General features: G+C 46.2%; 1 protein-coding gene across 2 annotated transcripts in view; it reads left to right on the forward strand.

The window, feature by feature from the left end:
* EMID1 (EMI domain containing 1) overlaps window positions 1–17,768 on the forward strand; it is an 88,597-nt gene extending 70,829 nt beyond the window's left edge. Inside the window, exons 11-15 of one of the 2 annotated variants that reach the window (XM_060249302.1) lie at window positions 1,187–1,230; window positions 3,583–3,645; window positions 4,347–4,391; window positions 10,940–11,024; window positions 15,850–17,768. In XM_060249302.1, coding sequence (XP_060105285.1) covers window positions 1,187–1,230; window positions 3,583–3,645; window positions 4,347–4,391; window positions 10,940–11,024; window positions 15,850–15,989 — 377 coding nt within the window. In that variant the 3' untranslated portion in view covers window positions 15,990–17,768. Of the gene's footprint in view, window positions 1–1,186; window positions 1,231–3,582; window positions 3,646–4,346; window positions 4,392–10,939; window positions 11,025–13,677; window positions 13,769–15,849 lie in introns of both variants that reach the window. The other variant, XM_060249301.1, reaches the window with a different exon arrangement.
* The last annotated feature ends 426 nt before the right edge of the window (window positions 17,769–18,194 follow it).

The following is an 18,194-nucleotide window of genomic DNA, read 5'->3' on the forward strand; positions in this document are numbered from 1 at the left end:
CCATTTCAATTCCTGGCATCTTCACTTTAAAGGATCATGCTAGATGATGTGAGAGACCTCTGGCTGAGTCTGTGGTGAACTGTCAATCAAAGTAGACAATACTGGCTGCAATAAATCAAGGGTCTGACTTATGATAAAGCAGTCTGTGTTGCTGTCCATTCCATGGTGTTTTTTCGTATCCTGAATGGACTTTTGTCTGTGGAAACACCAAGTATCCAGGCAGTCTTTAGATATATAGAAACTGGGAGGCTTTGGAGTTCCAGCAGCAGAGCTAGGGGTCAGAGCAAGGACTTGAGTGAAGGTCCCAGTAAAAATCCAAGGCAGAGATCCTGAGAAAAGCACTTTGCTGCATTGGAATGTGGAGGAGACTTGATAAAATCAGAGGTGGAGTCTTTTTTGTCAGAAAAGATTGCAAGACAACAGAGCACTGTGCATAAGAGCACCTTGATTGAACCAGATTATTTTGAACAATAGTTTAAGAGCCTTCAGTGTGTGATTGAGTCAGTTTTCCTGTGGGCAATAATGCCAGGTCAGGATGTAACAATCAGCTTTATTAACTCCTGGAAAATCTTTATCTGGATTGTCCTTGGGTTGTCCTGGTAATGATGCAATTAGAATGGGCATTTCCCCCCCCAAGCCTTCAGCCAATTTAGATCCTTCCTCCCACACACACACACAAAATAATCCAAAGCTAGACTCTGAGGGTGGCAAAAGATTGGGTGATCACCATATGAGATCATAGGATAGAGTTGTCTGAAATGTATGACTTGGTCTGAATCAATCTGAAAAGAGACTGAAAAGTGACTGAGAAATCCCCATGCTTCTGTCAATACCCACAGTCACCTTGCCACACTATTGGGGGGCATGGGTTTGTTTTGCTCTGACCAGTCAGAAGTGAGAGCTCTCTGCGCTGTATCTCAATCAGATGGCTACCAAGAGAGAACCTGTGCAAAACCAGGATCAGCAACAAGCAACCCTGGTTCACTGACGCCTAATGCACACTCACAGCTACAAAATACATGAAAAAAGACATATGAAGCGGCTGCAGAAATGGGATTTCCAGACAAGCTACTTTGGGAGGTTTAGGTTGGGAGGTTTGGCTATCAAGACCACCCTTTCTTGTCACAAGGACTTTCTAGCAAAGCTAATTGCCAACCAAGGTTGTAAGTCATCTTTCTCCACCTAGGTCCTCCAGGGCCAGCTGGGAAACCAGGATCACCAGGTCATGCTGTAAGTATGCCACATTTCTGAGAAGGGTGCTGGGTTTCTGGGAGTACTAGTGTAGCTGAAGCAGCTGGTGTGGTTCATTTCAGAAGGGCACAATGTCTGTCCAAGATCTCCTTTTTAAGAATGCGCTCCAAATGATACAAACACCCATGCTTGAAGGTTGCTATAATTAAAAAACAGTGATCCAGTGCCTCTGTTTATGCTGACATTTGGATCCTAAAGACCTGTATCATTATCTGCAGGCCTGTCCATTTTATTTAGCTCCGAGGAAGAAATTCTTAGGTATAATGCTGACCAATTTAGGCCTTAGCATTGTGATGGAACAAGTCCTATCTTACTCGCAGATGTAGAGTTGGAGGTCTCATACAAGGTTGCCCTTTTTGCCTTAGCAGCAAAGAAAATAAAGCCAAACTAGCATCAGTATAAGTTGGCTGTTTACAAGAGTCATTCCTTCCTCTTTTGAAACAAGTTTTAAAATGTAATTTTTATAGCTTTTTATCTCAGTCTCACTGTACTGCATCTTTTTGTATGCAATTCTTTTTTTAGTATTAATCTCTTGTAACAGCCATTGGCCCAATGCAATAAAGTTGAACGGAACAGAAAGGATTTTTCCAGGCACTGGAATCTCCAGTGTTTGGGGAACTGAACTATGGATTATACCAGGAAGTGTAGGTTACTCTTCTGGTGTGCGGTCTGAAAACTGACATGTCAGTTGGCTTCAATGAACGCCATCTGAGAACTGTTTTAATCTAAACTGAAATGTTGTAGTGTTTCTTTGTTTGATGTTTAGTGTTGTTGATCGCTCAGAGCCCTGAGTGGTCAGGGATTGAGTGATTCATCAATCTAATTTATAAATAAAACATATTTCAAGGGCAACCTGTTCCTCGCCACTTGGATCCAGTTCCTTGCTGTGTTCAGAACTAGATGGACCAGTTTGAGAGTGGGTGCCAAGCAGAAGTGGGAAGAAGCTGTGCTTGTTTCTAATGGCTTAAAGGGACTTAGTGTGACATGTGAGCTGCTGAGCTGACCAAAGCCACCAACCATGTATGGAGCTCACCAGGGGCTCAGTAATGCTCCCATTTTTCCTGCCTGCCTAAGACTGCAAAATCTGTTAGGTATGGGCAGAGCTGCCAGGTAACGATATAAGGCAGGGCTGGCCAGCGGTAGCTCTTCAGATGTTTTTTTGCCTACAATTCCCATCAGCCCCAGCCAGCATGGCCAATGGCTGGGGCTGATGGGAGTTGTAGGCAAAAAAACATCTGGAGAACTACCGTTGGCCACCCGTGATGTATGGCTTGTGGGCTGTGATTTACTTGGCAAGTCACATCATTTGTAGATGTCATTTAGTGCTTTGGTGTGGGACAGTATAGAGCTAGAGAGTGAAGGGTGGGGATGGCTCCAGTCTGGGGCTGGGCTGGCCAAAGAGAACTGTGCCCCCCTCTCATGCACAGATGTGCATGTTGACATGCAAACATGCAGTTAACCCCAGAGGAGAGAGGAGAGTCCCACTGGTGACTCTGTTAACACTGATAGGGCTTGAAGGAGGGTGGAGAAACCTCAGTCAGCAACTTCTCAGGAGGTCTTTTTCAGCTATGGAAGCCTCTGTAATGTGGCACGTCCTTCTGGGACAGCTAGGAGGGGTTCCTAGGGAGACATGGCTCGAGTTGTGCTCTTCCCTACCCTGCTCCCTTTGTTAAGAGATTGGCACTAGAACCTTGTAAGTCGGGCCTCTTGGTGCCCTTGCCCAGCTGTGCTGACTCCTGATGCCAGCCTTGGCCAAAGGAGTCCAGTTCTATGTATTATGCATACAGCCTCTGTTTGAGAAAAGCCCACCATTGCCGCTCTGGGAACAGGCCATGGAGACCTCCCAGCACTTACCACCATTCCCCATGGGCACTTCCAAGAGTAATGGGAGAAAAATGGGGGAGGGGCACCAGCATCATACGGGTGTGTGACATCACTTCTGGTTTTGCCAGAAGTGACAGCATTACTTCAGGTGCTCCTCTCTAGGATTCACTCAGCCTCTAGAGTTTAACAGAATTTTAGGCAGATCCTAGAACGCATGCACCCCAGCCTAATGATGTGAGTGTTGATTTTCAGCAGAAATGGCATCACACAAAGGCACTACACAAGCACATGGGTTCTTCTTAGCCCTAATTCTTCCTGGTTGGGGGGTGGGGATGGTCTGCTGTGGCTGGCAATCCTATAAGAGTCTATGGACTGAAGTAAATGAACCTTTGTCTTAGGACACTCTGAGGGAGACAAGGGCAAGGCCAGTAAAAGTAGATGGCAACAGCCTGGTTGGAGATTATGTGGTGAGAAACATCTTGATAATGGAATTGTGATTTCATGCAGGGAATCCCTGGAAAACCAGGTGCTGATGGGGCAGCCGGTATCTCTGGGGAGAAAGGAGAGAGAGTGAGTATCCTCTCTTATCTGACTACATGGGGTGAACACAATATCTGGAAAAGGCTTGATTGGATGTTTGCCAGACTGCTGAAGTATAAATTAATTATTCCCAACTACTTTTGGCACGTGTTCAGGTTAATGAAGGCTTAGTGGCATGTCCCTGCTACTAATTAACAAGGGGCACTGTTTTCCAGAAAGTGTCCTCCACAAGCATTTTGGCTTTCACACACCCCCAAAAACTAACACCCCCCCCCCAATCCAATTCCAGTACCTGCCTCCCACTCTTACATCCCAGATGTCATCCACATCCCCATGTTATCGAGCACTGCTGGAACATGAAATGACCAAGAGGAGGCCAGGATACTGTTTCCACACTTTAGTGTAATGCCTGCTGCTTCTTTGATCTTTCCCGTTCCCTTTTACCACTGTGTCTGTGGCAGCCAGCAGTGAGCACAAGGCTCTAGAGTCTAGACTGTGCTCCTGAAATGCAGGAGATGTCTTCCAGCTGAACAATAGCTAAGCTGACTGTGTGTGTACCTCTTTCAGAATAGCAGGTGGTGTCTCCCTCTCGAAGACTTCCACGTGGATGCCTCATGGGGTATCACCACTTGGTAGTGGCTGCCTCAGTCTTGTTCGTTGTGCCTTATACACATGAGAAGGCACCAATTGTTTAACTTGTTTCCTTTAATGCCATCTCTGTTTTGTTTCAGGGTGAACCAGGCCCCAAAGGTGAACCAGGCGATAAAGGCACCTGGGTAAGTTTGGGACAGCAGCAACCTTGCTTTCTTGCCACTTCCCCATTCCTTAGCTATTTCCACTCCCTACCAGAGACACCCATCCTCTGAAAACAGCTGCCCCTGTAGAAGTCTGCCCAATGCCCAGGTTTTGCCTACTATCAGAGGGTGTCTCCTCTGCTAAGGCTGAAGGAAGTGTCACATAAGGGATTGAGAAAAACAGAGCATCCTTTCTCCTTTATCTTGACATTTCCCAATGCTGTCATGGTCTTCTACCTCCCCCCGCCCCCGCCACACACATACATTAAGGACTGTTGTAACACTGTAAATACAAACAGGTCTGTTCTGGCATTAGCTTTTGTGGGCCAAAATCCACTTTATCTGATGCCATGACAGGTTATTGCTTAGAGCTGTATAATTCTGCATCTGCACACACGCACACACACACACACAATCTCTGTTTTACATCCAAATTCTATCCTAAGAAAGCCTAAATGGAATTAACAACCTAGATCACACCAATTATGTATGCTTGCACTTATTTGCTGATTTCCCATCATTTGTTCTTATGTTACAAGTCAGAGAGAGGGCAAAGAGCAATGCAAGGTCTTCCATGTTGCTTCTGCGGTGGCACCTGCCATGGCCCCCACACTGTCAAGCATATCTTCGCAGCCATAAGAGCTATGAACTTCCCTTTTAAAAAATGGAAAAGAAAATGCTGCAGGCTACATTTCATGGCCATTACTAGATTCCGCATTTACATTGTGTGCTAATAAAATGCACTCAGACCTTTTGGTGCTGGCGGATGCAGCCTGAACATTGCCTTTTTAAAGTGAAAGAATAATTTCCAAAAAGAGAAACAGAAGGGCATGGGTACACTGGTGTGTGATCCACAAATTGTATCCCAGCTGGAGCTGCTGACTTTTCAGCCAGCTGCTGCAGTATGCCTTAAGGGCTGCTTGACCTGCAGAAATTAACAAGTCATAATGCTTCTCTCCATGCTAGAAAAAAGGCTAACCAGCTGATTTTTGTGGATCGAACTGCTGTTACAGGCACAGGAGCAAACCAGGCTGTTTGTTTCTGAGCAGCTGGCAGCCCTATTCCCAGCATCCTCTGCTGGAGGTTTTGAGGTACACCACAGGACACATGTGGTTGCTTTGTAGGTATTATTAAAATATTGCCATCCCAAGCAGATGCCTAAGTTGCTTGTGCAGTGGGTCTAATCCTGCATGCCACTTGGACATTCCTTCGCAGAAACACACTGTTACAAGAGTTTTGAACCCACCCCACTACCATTAGAAGCTCTGTGGCTTAAACAGTTGCATATAGGCAGAAGATCAACAGCTTTTCCAGTCAATCAATTTTCACAGTAAGAAAAACCTCACCTATGGAATAGTTTCCTATCATGCAGCTGTTGAAATCACAGAGCCTCTCTCATGAAAAAGAGATAATCTTACCTATGGCACAATTTGAGCTTTGCTTGGAGAAGGAATTCACCATGTGTGAGGACTTTTCAAGGAATGTATATGCTCTGGAAACCTAACACTGAATAGTTCGCACCACCATCCCTTTCTGACCCCATCATGGATCACAGCCCATGCATCAATGCTCCAGCTTCCTTTTAGTTATTTTTTGTTTTTTCTGAGCTCCTTCTGCCGTGATCAGATAACCCTATTCTTTGAATTTCATTTCCCCATCACCACCACTACGAATTTCATGCAGTTTTTGCTCTCCTGATATAGGACTGATAACTGGGAAGAGCACATGCTTTTAACCAGAAGATCTTAGGTTCAGGCTTCAGTGAAAGGGATCTCAGGTAACAGGTCTGGCAAAGAGTCTTCGTAGATTGATATGACTACTACTGGCAGTTAAAACAGGAAACAAGAACACAGTCTTAAGGTATATAATTGACAGCAGCAAGAGAATAGTGTGTTGGAGAGGGTGAAGAAGATGGCAAAGAGACTTCGGAGAGAGGACAGACGATGCAGCCCTTGTTAGGGATGAGTCACATATCTGTCTGCCACATGGGTCTTAAAGCCATAGAATGGGATGAGCAATAGCTCTTAAAGGCATGGGGTCACCTCGGTGCATGATGTGTTAGCAGTCCTGGTTGCAATCAGAAAGAACCACCAGGTGCTATCCCAATAATGCTGTATGTTCTAGGCTAGAGAGACAGCAAACAAAAAGGCAAAAGACAGGCTTCAGTTGCAGTGTCCTTAGATGGGCTTTAAAGGAGTATCCTGTTATGTATTGGTACTGGAACATGCCTGGAGGGTCTACCAGAGACTTTGCTGAGCTTGAGGCTCCAGAACAATAGCCATCTGGACTCTGGGAGAAGGCCAATCAGGAGTCATTGGGCCAGCCCTTGTTAGTTATGTGAGTTGGGGTTTGGGTGAGGTTATTTGCATGTGTATAAGCAGGGCCTTGGCCCTGAGAGTTCAGTTCAGTTTAGCCTTGTAATGCTGTAATCATGAAATAAAGAGCTGTGAGCCTCCTCATGCATCAAACCCAGTCCTTTTCAATCTCTAGAGTTGCAGAGAAGTAGCTGGGTAGGCTTGTGCTAGGATTCTCTCTTTCTACTTGCCTCTTGCTTTCTTCCTCTCTCCCTGCCCTCCTTTTTCTTCATTGCATCCCCATACCAGAGGGATTAAGTAATCAGGATTGGTTTGCTAGCACCTAACACTTCTGCATTGCATCTTTTCCTCTGGGAAAAGACAGATTCTGGTCTCTGTTTTAGCAGTGTTCAATTAGTACATATGTAATACTTAAGATGTTCTTCACATTCCATGTAAATGTAAATAGAAAGCCAGAAAGTTTCCCCCCCTCTTTGTAAGGACAAATTCTGCAATTTATCTTTCATTGATAGCACTCATAACAAGGTGCATATGGCAGGAGATGGCTCTTAGGTGCCACCAGGTACAACATTCTAAAGTCTAAGTGATCAGCTTCTACCTGGGCTAGAATGTGGATGGGAGCTTTCAGATTTGAATGTTCTGTTGAGGGGAGGATGTTCCCTATAGATCCAAAAACAACCATATCAGAAAGCAGGCTAGATCTGTTCTCCATGACAAAATCATGACACAGCTTTCTCTGTGCAGGGAATTATTTACATACAGAGACATTTAATCAGGTGACCTCTGCCCACAACCTGAAGTGCCCTGTGCAGATATAGGTTTACCATCTCGGCGCAAACTAGGACTAAGAGTGTGCCAACTGCAGTATTCTGCAAGCAGATACACATTTTTCCTCCTCCCAGCTATGGCAAGGGCAAGAGTGAACCCTGAAACTAATTCTTCAGGGCTGATTCAGCTCATGTGAAAAAAAATCTGACCAGGCAGGAATGTGTCTGTAACTGTACCATCACCATCACCTGTAGTCATTTTGCAACATTCAAAACAACACCTTTGTGAACTGTTTTCTCCTGCACAACGTAGATAATGTTTAAATAACCCACTCATCACATCGCCAGGGACCACATAACTGGCACTGTGCTGGGAGGGAGTTGTGTTCTGATTCAGTAGAGAAGACCTATGTGGTCAGCCCCCCCCTGTAGGACAGGGGTCCCCAACCTTTTTAGGCCCTCAGGCAACTTTGAAATTTTGACACAGGGCAGTGGGCACAATCACAAAATGGCTGCCACAAGTATGGAGCCAGTCACGAAATGGCTGTCACAAGAGGTGAGCCAACCACAGAATGTAAGGGAGAGTGGTTCTATGTAACCCTAATAGCACCTGTTTAGGATTTCAGGCAGAAACTCTAACAGGATGCCTTTTAATCAGCCCAGTGAATCAGAAGCTTTGCTATGCAAAAGCCCCACCTAGCCCCACCCACTTTCTAAAAGCACTTGGCAGGTACCAGAAAAGGTCTTGGTGGGTGTCCCTGTTGTAGGAACTAGGAAGTTACAACTCCTGAAGGATCCATTTAAAAAAACTGTAGTAAATTGTCAGAGGTAAACAGTATAATTAAAGATATTGGAAATGGCCAGTTTTGTGAGGATTTTGGTGCATGAAACAGTAAGACATCCCTGCTTTCTGTCCAAACTGATGGTTGCTGTCCTGTACAACAGAGCTATAGCTTGCAATGATATTTTTTTTTTCCCTGGTGGAAGTGAGAGGTGCCAGCCCTACCATCCTGCCCTCTTCCTCCTGGATATGTCTTCCTGGAAAAGGATGGGCAGTATCTCAGTGGGGATCCAGTTATTTCATCTTTCTAACCAGCCTTGTACCCCCCCCACCCCAATACCATTCACTGCCTCTACCACTGTGGCCTGCTACTAACCGCATGTATGCAATCTCCCATTCTTATGCATCCATATCAGCCTAGCAACTTCTAGGGAAAAGGGGTGGTGAATAACATCTTCCTGTCATCTTTTTCTGGCCACTCTATTCTGGGCTAGGGTTGCCAGCCTCCAGGCAGGGCTTAGAGATCTCCTACTATTACAAATGATCTGCAGGCTACGGAGATCAGTTTGCCTGCAGAAAATGGCTGCTTTGGAGGGTGGACTCTATGGCATTGTACCCTGATGAGGTAGATTTTCCTCTGTCCTTTTCCACCCACTTTATGTACTCCTTAGTGTGCCTTGCCAAACCAAAATGGACATTTGCAGCAGTCAGATAGTGGGCTGTAGTTATGCCCATCAAGGAAGTATTTTTTACATCAAATGGACACAGAAAACAGCAGAGAGTTTCTTGTTTGCTGAAGCTTTAGGAGTGGGTGAACCCTCTGTTCCTTTATCCGTTGACATTTTACTAAGCTAGTTAACACTACACTGGCTTGAGCTTCAGCAGATAAAGTAATAGATTAATCCACTGCATGTCAAAAGAGAGAGGGAGAGTCTGGATGAACATTATCCAGAGAACTGCAGGAAAAAAGGGTGACAAGGAAAGCATTAATTGCTTATATTCCATTTTTTAGTTTAGTTTAGTTTAGTTTTTTATGCATTGTGGGAAAGAGAGGGGAATTATTAGGAAATGAGGAATACAGCTTGCCAAGTCTTGATACAGTGATTTCGCCTACGGCATAGCTATAGGTTCTCTAGAGCACTAATCTCACAAGTGGGTTATGTCTCAGCAGATGCTTAGAGTTCCCTTGAAATTTCCACTCCCCCTGTAATACACAGAACTACAATGCCCATAGCTCCCAAGCTAGCTGTATAGTCCACATACCTTGGGAAAAGCAGAGAGAGAAAGAGGAACATTACATACTTTAAAAATTAAATGGGCCCCGCATTGCAAGTTTTGTAGTTAAAGGTGATTCCTCAGTAGGGTTAGCAACTGGCAGGTGGTGGCTGGAGATCTCCCGCTATTGCAACTGATCTCCAAGTGACAAAGATCAGTCCACCTGGAGAAAATGGCCGCTTTGGAAGGTGAACTCTATGGCTTTACACCTTACTCCTTCCCCTCCTTAAACATCGCCCTCCTCAGGCTCCACCCCCCAATCTCCAGAGCTGGCAACCCTAGTCCTGAGCCTAGAAAGCTTATCAGCCACTACTCCAGTGCAATAGGTATAGTCAGTGCTTTTTTAATAGAAAAAGCTCAGCAGGGACTCATTTGCATATTAGGCCACACCTCCTGACACCAAGCCAGCCAGAACTGCATTCCTGTGTATTCCTGCTCAAAAAAAAAAAAGCCCCAGGTATAGTGATTTTAATGAGAGGTACACTCTGAGCCTGTAGCCTGCTACATGAGCATTCCTCCTGCCTTAATGTCTACCTGTGCCTAAGATAATGGCTTGATTTGCCCTTTCTGCCCCTGGCTAGTGAGGTCTCCATCACACTGTGAGGAAAGCCCTCAGCTTCAAGGAAGGCCATGATGGGAGGATCACAACCCACAGAATTCATCCCTCTCACTATAGCCAAGATGAGGAAGGAGGTGAAATAAGTGGGAAGCATTGGGGCTTGCTGCAGCCTGCAAGGTTGTTTATATTCTGGCTGCAAAATACCGTATCTTCTGCTTGGGAGTAAGTGTTGATGGACACAGCAGGGCTGACTTCCACACAAACATGCATAAGATTGGGTTATGGCCAGTTCTGTCCAGGTTGTGTTCCCAGGTAGTGGAATACAACTCTCTCGGGGGTAGGACAGGTCAGGCATCATCCTGTGTGGCTTGGGAACCTCCTCCAGCATCCTAAGGGACAGGCTGTCTTCTGTAGGAAAGATTCCATTAGGCAGAACAACAAGTGCAGCAGGGAAGGAAATGTGGGCATGTGTGCATGTTTTTTCTCAGTGTTCCCTGTTATGTTCCCTCCCAACCCATGATATGGATTCCCTACAAACTGCACCAGCTGAATGCTCCCCACCCCACCCAGTGTATTATATGTGCATGTTGATGATAATAACCCCAGCACCTTGCAACGATCCAACCCTATCTATCTTAATATTTGCATTGGCACCCCTTTGCACACTGCCCTGGGGGAGGGCTTCAATGGCTGAAACAAGTAAGGGCTGGTGGGAGGGAAAAGGCAAGGCTTCACCCCCCCCCTTCTTCCCCTAGCTTCCTTTCTTCCCCCCACCCAGCACACCCTCTCTTGTGCGTCCCCTTCACGGCTGTATCTATCTCTTTCGTCCGCAGGGGGAGGGGTTACACCAGCTCCGAGAGGCTTTGAAGATTTTAGCTGAGAGGGTTTTAATCTTGGAAACAATGATTGGGCTCCATGGTGAGTAGAGACAGACAGAAGGAGAGACTCCCCAGGCCAGGAGGCTTAGGGGAAAGGGGGGCCACCCTGTGGCCATGAGACATGCATATTGGCTTGCTGTGTGCTTGACCGTTTTGCGGTCCTTAGCAGATTGCCAATACCAGGATGTGTGTTGAAGTTCTGCTGCAGGCACTCTTGTACTTGGTTGGGAGGGACACAAGGTGAGCAGTTTTACTGCAAAGGTTATGTGTGGAGAACAAGTACGTGAGCAATGACATCATCGCCGTGTAGTCTGACTGCGTAAGTCTAGGTCCTGAAAACATCAGATCTGTCTGCCGTGGTGAAGTTTATGGACAGCAGAACCAAAGATTCCAGAACCAAACATTCCCTCAAAATATTTTACGGGGCACCAGTGGAGCGATAGTGGCTGTGTTGGGGCACAGGATGGCTCGCTCCAGTTTTTGCCAGGCTATGAGGAGGGGAAAGGTCTCCTGGACCTGCACTGTGTTCTGACGACAGTGTGGCCAACTCAAAACGAAAGAGGTGGAAACAGGCACTGATCGGGTTCTGGCAGGATTATGGGAGGCACTGCTGCCTCTTCCTGGCTGCATCTGTGTTTACAGGATACCCTCTGGTGGCAGGAGAAGATATCACTTATGCTTTCTAACCAAGAAATCATACTTTAAATGCCAATAACAACACTGGATAACATCCAGCCAATAACATTAACAGCAGAATCATTTCATTGGGGTCATTCAGAACCCACTGATGCAAATGTTCCTTCTTTTATTTCAGTTTTTCCCACCCATTCTCCAAGGAGCTTTGAGTGGCATAGGCTTCGTGGGAATTCAGAAGGGCAAATAACAGTGCCACCACACACCCCACACCCAAGATTGGTGGGGGAGGTGTATCTGACAATGGCACCTTCAGGGAATCCCCATCACTGTGAAGTTCCAGAACATGCCAAGAATTCTTTTGAGCTTCTGCTCAGTTTCTTGGCCTGCGCCATATAGATTGAGGATGGCAGATCTTGCAGGGCAGCTGGACCTGGCAAATGCCAACCTCCGGCCCTGGTGAACAAATCTCCCTATTTATCCTACAGCGTATTCCTGGGATAGGTGTAGATAGAGGATGGCTTTCTCCCCCTCCAGATAGGAATTTGTGTCCTCGTTTCTGTAAGCTTTTGGGGCCAGGAGCTTGCCTAAATCTTGAAGTACAGCAGTTCCCAGTTCTGCTGACCGGGTAGGAACAAATGGCCAGGCTCCTGGTTTTTATATCAGCCCTGCTCTTCTTCTGTGTCTGCAGAAGCTTTAAAAGCCTGAACCCATGCAGCCTCAGCCCATGCTTTTCCTGATTCAAGTCCCCAAATTCCCTGAGAGACCCTGTGCCCCACCCCTTCCCTTCAGTAACACTGAACAAGCTACAATGTTGCAAACTGCAGACAAATCAAGAAGAATCAATAACAAGGTGTTACCTGTTACCCCTTTGTAAGTGGAGTTAATCCATCAAAGCAATCAGTGGTGTTTTGGTTCCAGGACTGAGCATGATGGAATGCAGGGAACACCTTGAACATACACATAATCAGCTGTTAATGTTCACACACACAAGTCTGCTGTTGAAAGTACAGGCACAGAAGCTGGAAAAAGGGATGGCAACTCTAAAGCCCCTCTCCTGCCAAAATGTCCAGTCGGTTCTTGTTATATTCATTGCCCAGATTTTTGATTCTCTTTAACTGGGGGCACGTTGGCTCAGTGTGCCCAGAGTTTTAAGCTGGCCTATAAGACATCTTGAAACAAGACAGGCTTCATCTTGATATGTAGTAGACCAGAGTACACTCATGGTTACATGCACAAGCACCATCAGGAGTTGCGTCTCTACCCTGATTGATGTATCATTTAAGAAAATTAGTCCTAAGAGATGCTACCAAGCTACTCCGGGCTTTTGTCTAGTTTGTGGCATTTGGATAGCAGCCAAGGGTGACAAGAAGAGGCTGAAGCAGAGAAAGGAAGGATGAAGGTGGGCAGAAACACTTGTGTGAAAGTAAATGATTATGGAGAGTCTTACACAGACAAAAAACCCCACAAATCAGCATTTCCATGCATGTTCCTGGGACTTTTGCATGCTATGTTCCCTGGAGTATCAGCAGCTTTCAAAATGGCTCAGTTATGCAATCCAGTGAGTCAGTCAATCACTTTATGGCATATATGTTGCGCTCACACAACCTTCAAAAAGAAATCTCTCTTTAAAGGTCAAAAACAGCACTATGAGTTAGGCCCTTGATACCAGTTGGGAACCAGTGAAAGTCTGACCACTTTGGACCAGTTGTTTCTGAATGCTTTTTGACCGGGTAATGTAGGTGATGCTAGGACATGAATTGTAAGAGCTTTTGAACTCCTCTCTTCCTGGATTCCACAGCAGTCTGGAATGGAGAAGCCAAATCCTGCTCAGGTGCTGCTGTCCTCCAGTGAAGGGGGCTGGCCTGGAAATGGGCAACTTTCCCCCTTTTTCTCCCTTCAGACTCAGCAGCATCTCTCTCCCTGCCCATCCCCTCTCAAGACTCCTGGTGTTCTAATTCTGCTGTCAGCAACAGACTCCTCCTTTCTCTCCCCCCATCTTTCTTTCCCCATATTGAGGGTGAATGAATTCGCACTCTGCTCTTCTCAATCTCCACTAGGCCATTAGCTTACAAAGCTTCCTAGAGCAGCAGGCCCAGCTGGAGCTCCTGGCTAGGAGGGTCACCTTGCTGGAAGCTATCATCTGGCCAGGTAACAAAAAACAAGAGGCTTCACCTCTCCTACCTCTCCTGTCCTTCTTTAGCATGATGCATTCACCATGTGAGCAGCTGGATTGAGAGCCCATGGCCTGAGGATTCCCACTACAGCCTGGGTTTTCTCTCTCTCCCCCCCCCCCCCACACAACTTTTGCATGCAAGGCCAATTTTTCCTGTGTATTCAAAGATCCATAGAGACAAAGTTGTGGGTTTTTTAAATTCCAGCATGCCAGCGCTTGTTTGGCCCTTCTTGTTCCACAGCCACCCATGGGGCAGCTAAGTTGGGAAGGGCATGTCCTCTGGCTACAAAACTCAGGTAAAAGCACTCTAGCCCTTTCTCTGCCCCCCCAGCATGAATTCAAAGGGAACCCAGCATAGCAGATGCTCTACTTCTGCAGAAGAGTATCAACTTTTTTGTAGAATTTGGGGCAGATTTAATGTAAGCACGGAAGCCTGCTATTCTGAAGCATGTGTGCACGTGCCCAATTCTGCATATGCTCAATGGCACACTTGTTAAGCTAGCCTGAATAGGCGGGGGTGGGGGATGTACTTTTGCTCCACTGGGGGCTGATGTATTAACAATGTTCTATCACTATGGGATGAGTGTAGATGGGGATGCAGAACTCAACACTCCAGGGAACAATGCTAGCAAGGAACTGGGGCAGAAGTTGGGGGTGTCTGGCTTCTGTCTACACCTGAGGAAACCTAGAACAAACAGGAATCCCTTGCTGGATAAGACCATGGTCCATTTCAGGAAGAACGACAATTTCAGCAGCAGCTCTTCAGATGTCTCTAGGAAGCTCGCAAGCTTGGCCTGAAGATGGTGGCTTCCCCTGCTGTTTGCCTCCACCATCTGATATTGAGAAGTATACCTCCTTTGTCCATGGAGGTTCCATTCAGTTGCCATAAACTGTAGAGGCCAAATATCCTCTAAGTGCCAAACTAGCTGGGAGAGCAGGACATAGATGATTGGCTCAGTTGCTGTTGGCAGCTGTAGGATGTCCCCAACTGGAATGGAGTCCTTTGTTGGAGGAGGCAGGGCTTAATCCTCTCCTTTGTGTTATCTGTCCCTCAAGTCTTTCCCTTGTCAAGGCATTTGCCCATGGGGACACCACAGCTTCCACCCTGCTTGGCAAACAGCAGTTCTGGGGTACAACTGATTATAGGAAAATGGATGGGGTGGGGAGGGTTAAACACTCCTCCTCAAAGTCCTTAATTCTGTTTGGCACTCTGTCATCCTCCCATTACTATTAAGCCTGGAAAAGACCAAAGGAGATGTCCTTAGAATCATAGAGTTGGAAGGTACCTCCACAGTCATCTAGTCCAATTCCCTGCACAATGCAGGAAACTCACAAATACCTGCCCCTAAATTCACAGGATCCACATTGCTGTCAGATGGCCATCCAGCCTCTGTTAAAAAAAAATCTCCAAGGAAAGAGAGCTCACCATCTCCCAAGGAAGTCTGTTCCACTGAGGAACTGCTCTGTCAGGAAGTTCTTCCTAATGTTGAGCTGGAAATTCTTCTGCTTTAATTTCAGCCCATTGGTTCTGGTCCTACCTTCTGGGGCCACAGAAAACAATCCCACACAATCCTCAGTGTGATAGCCCTTCAAATACCTGAAGATGGTGATGTCTACCTTGGCCCTAAATCAGATGAGATTAATTCTGTAACCCTGGTCATTCCTTTTCCATTGTTCTCTTTCCCCTGTCCATGTCAATGGTGTGGTATATGCTGTCCTGCAATTCAAATTTTGCAGTCTAAGTAAATTATCCAAATTAATCACAGTGACTTAAGTCTGCTTTTGAAAGACAGAGGTTTAGAGCAAAGCGACTTCCAACGCAAGGGGCTCCTCTCAGTCCTTAAGCTGACTAGTGAAAGTCCTCTTGAGTTTCCAAAATTGCACCGGACATTGTACGTTGTCCTCCTTACCTCTGAAGCGCTAAGGATTAGAACCTTGCCTTTCTTAGAAACAGAGAACAAATGAAAGTTGAGAATCGTGGGTGGCCAAACTCCATGGTAAGTGGAAGAAAATTCTGGTCTGACTGTGCTTTTCCCTCCTCCTCACACATTGATAGAACCAGAACTGGGATCCGGCATTGGTCCTGCCTCCACTAGCACTCCCAGCTACTACCGGGGGAAACGTGATGAGAATCTGGCAGCTTACAGGGTGACCTCCCACCAGCATGTCCAGAGGAAAGAGGACAAGAAGAAATGAAGAGTGACCAGCTTGCCTGCTGGGTGCAAAAGGAAAGCACACTTGCAATCACAGCGGTCTCCTTTGGGGTGGCGTCCAACCCTCTGCCCGCTTTTGACCGTCGCAAGGTGAAGCAGCAGAAAGGGGTGCATCGCCACTGCGCCTGGGAGAATACTTGCTTGCTAACAGCCCTGCTTTATATTTATTTGGTCTGTTCCTTTTGTGCAAGGGGTCTGTAACCAATTTGTTGTGTGCCTGGCTTAAATTGTTGCCAGAACTGAGCCTGTGTGCACCTTTTGTGATTGCCTGACTCTCCTGCAGGGGGAGCTCTCCATCTCTTGGTGCTATTTTGCAGGGATGTGTTTCCCCCTTCCCTAGATACACTGGCCTGTAGTTTGCTGATACTTTCCTGCCACTGTGGGACTGGACGTTGGCCTGTGAGTTCACTGAAGTAGAGCTGCAGATCTATACTGCATCTCTGCATCCATTGTTGGCTCCTCCTACCTAGTTGCCCCTCTTCCCCGACAGACTGGCAAGGGAATGGGAGAAAGCTCCAGGCCTTTCCAGATTGTTTCAGTATGCAAAGGATGCACAGTTGTTATTCAGTTCTTGTGGGAATGCAGAATGAGATGTACTTTCTCTCTGAACAAAAGATTTCCCACCCCATTCCTTACCCTTGTGTCTTTATACAACTGGAGTATCTTGGTCCCTGGGACAGAAGGAAGGAATAAAGGGGAGACGTGACAGGAACCTATTGGCTAGTAGCTGTGACATAAGTGGTTTGATCAGCAACACACCCCCATGCTATTTTAACCTCCACCCTATTTTTTCAGTTCCCTTCCTCAATTTAGGAGTTTGATCACTCCCTGCTGAACCATTCCAGCAGAAACTGGTACTTGTGCTTTTAAATCTGGGTAAAGGATGAAACCAGCGGGCATTCCCAAGGCTACCTCGCCCCACCCATCACTGAGAACTTATTTCCCCCTTTTAAAAATATGGTTTCTGTGTCCTTATAGTGTATACTTGGTTAGAAAATCAAGATGAAAGAAAAACCACAAAACAGACCAGTGATACCCCCACAACCACTTGCAGCAAGATTTTACATACACGTACACACAAAATCCGTCCATTGTTTGGGAATAGCATCAGATTGCTCCAGAGTTAACTTTAGCAACTATGGTAAAATCCATTTCTTTCCCCATCATGTGGAACATGGCCTCATTTTCCAGCATTGTAATTCCCAATGACATGAATTGTCTCTTTTGTCTGGGTGCTGCAAAGGCCCTGGATGCGGGCTGATAGGTGCAGCTAGAACGGCTCTAGACCCTGACCTTGGTGTTTGGAATGTTGCCGGCATCCTCATCTCCTGCTTTTCCACAAGGCAGCATAGAACAGTAAGATTTGTGAAGTATAGTCACCTGGCTACCCTAGATGAATAAGAAGTGGGACCTCCAAGGCCAGAAAAGTCGGGGGCAGTAATCAGAGGGCACAGAAATAGGGACCCTTTTGGAGATGCAGCACCCCCTTCCCATACACTGAGCTAAAAACTTTCTTTTAGCTAAGATTTTCAGGCATCTGTGCCAGCCATCAGATGGGGAGGGATATTTCACCCACACAGACTACCCGTCTGCCCTCTAATTGTAGGCCCTTTAGACCTTTGCACAGCTGAACAGCAAATGTCTTCTGCAGGCACTCTGGGGACTGTGGAGGGGAGGGAACTACTTTTATATCATATACACTTTGGAATTTCAGCAGATGTGGGTACCAGTTCTATCAAGGTCAATAAAACATCTCAGAACACTAGTGTTTGTGTGTGTGTGTTTTCATAAAAGAGAAAGCAGAGCTTCTCTCTAAACTGAGCAAGGATGACACTCTTTGCAAGTGCATTTCATTTCAGTTTATTAAACATCCGTGTCTACATGGGGAAGAAAAGCCCAGCTTCTCTCAAAGTTACTGCTGGGAAGAACCTGAATTCAGACCTATTGAATCCTTGCACCAAAACCTTGAACCTTGTACTGAGAAAATCTGCTCTTGAAATATGTTAACAGCACAAACCAGTGCAAGAACTGCTGTGGTTTTATTGCATAAATATGTACCCACTGCACACTTTTATGTGGGTCTGCAAACTTTGGATTTTTGAAGCAAAAAGGGACACAGGACCGGATAAATAAGGGATATAACAGGAACCATGATGGAAGCATAGAGCATGGGCAGTTCTGCCTTCTC

This window comes from Heteronotia binoei, chromosome 11 (assembly GCF_032191835.1).
Source record: "Heteronotia binoei isolate CCM8104 ecotype False Entrance Well chromosome 11, APGP_CSIRO_Hbin_v1, whole genome shotgun sequence".
NCBI lineage: Eukaryota > Metazoa > Chordata > Lepidosauria > Squamata > Gekkonidae > Heteronotia > Heteronotia binoei.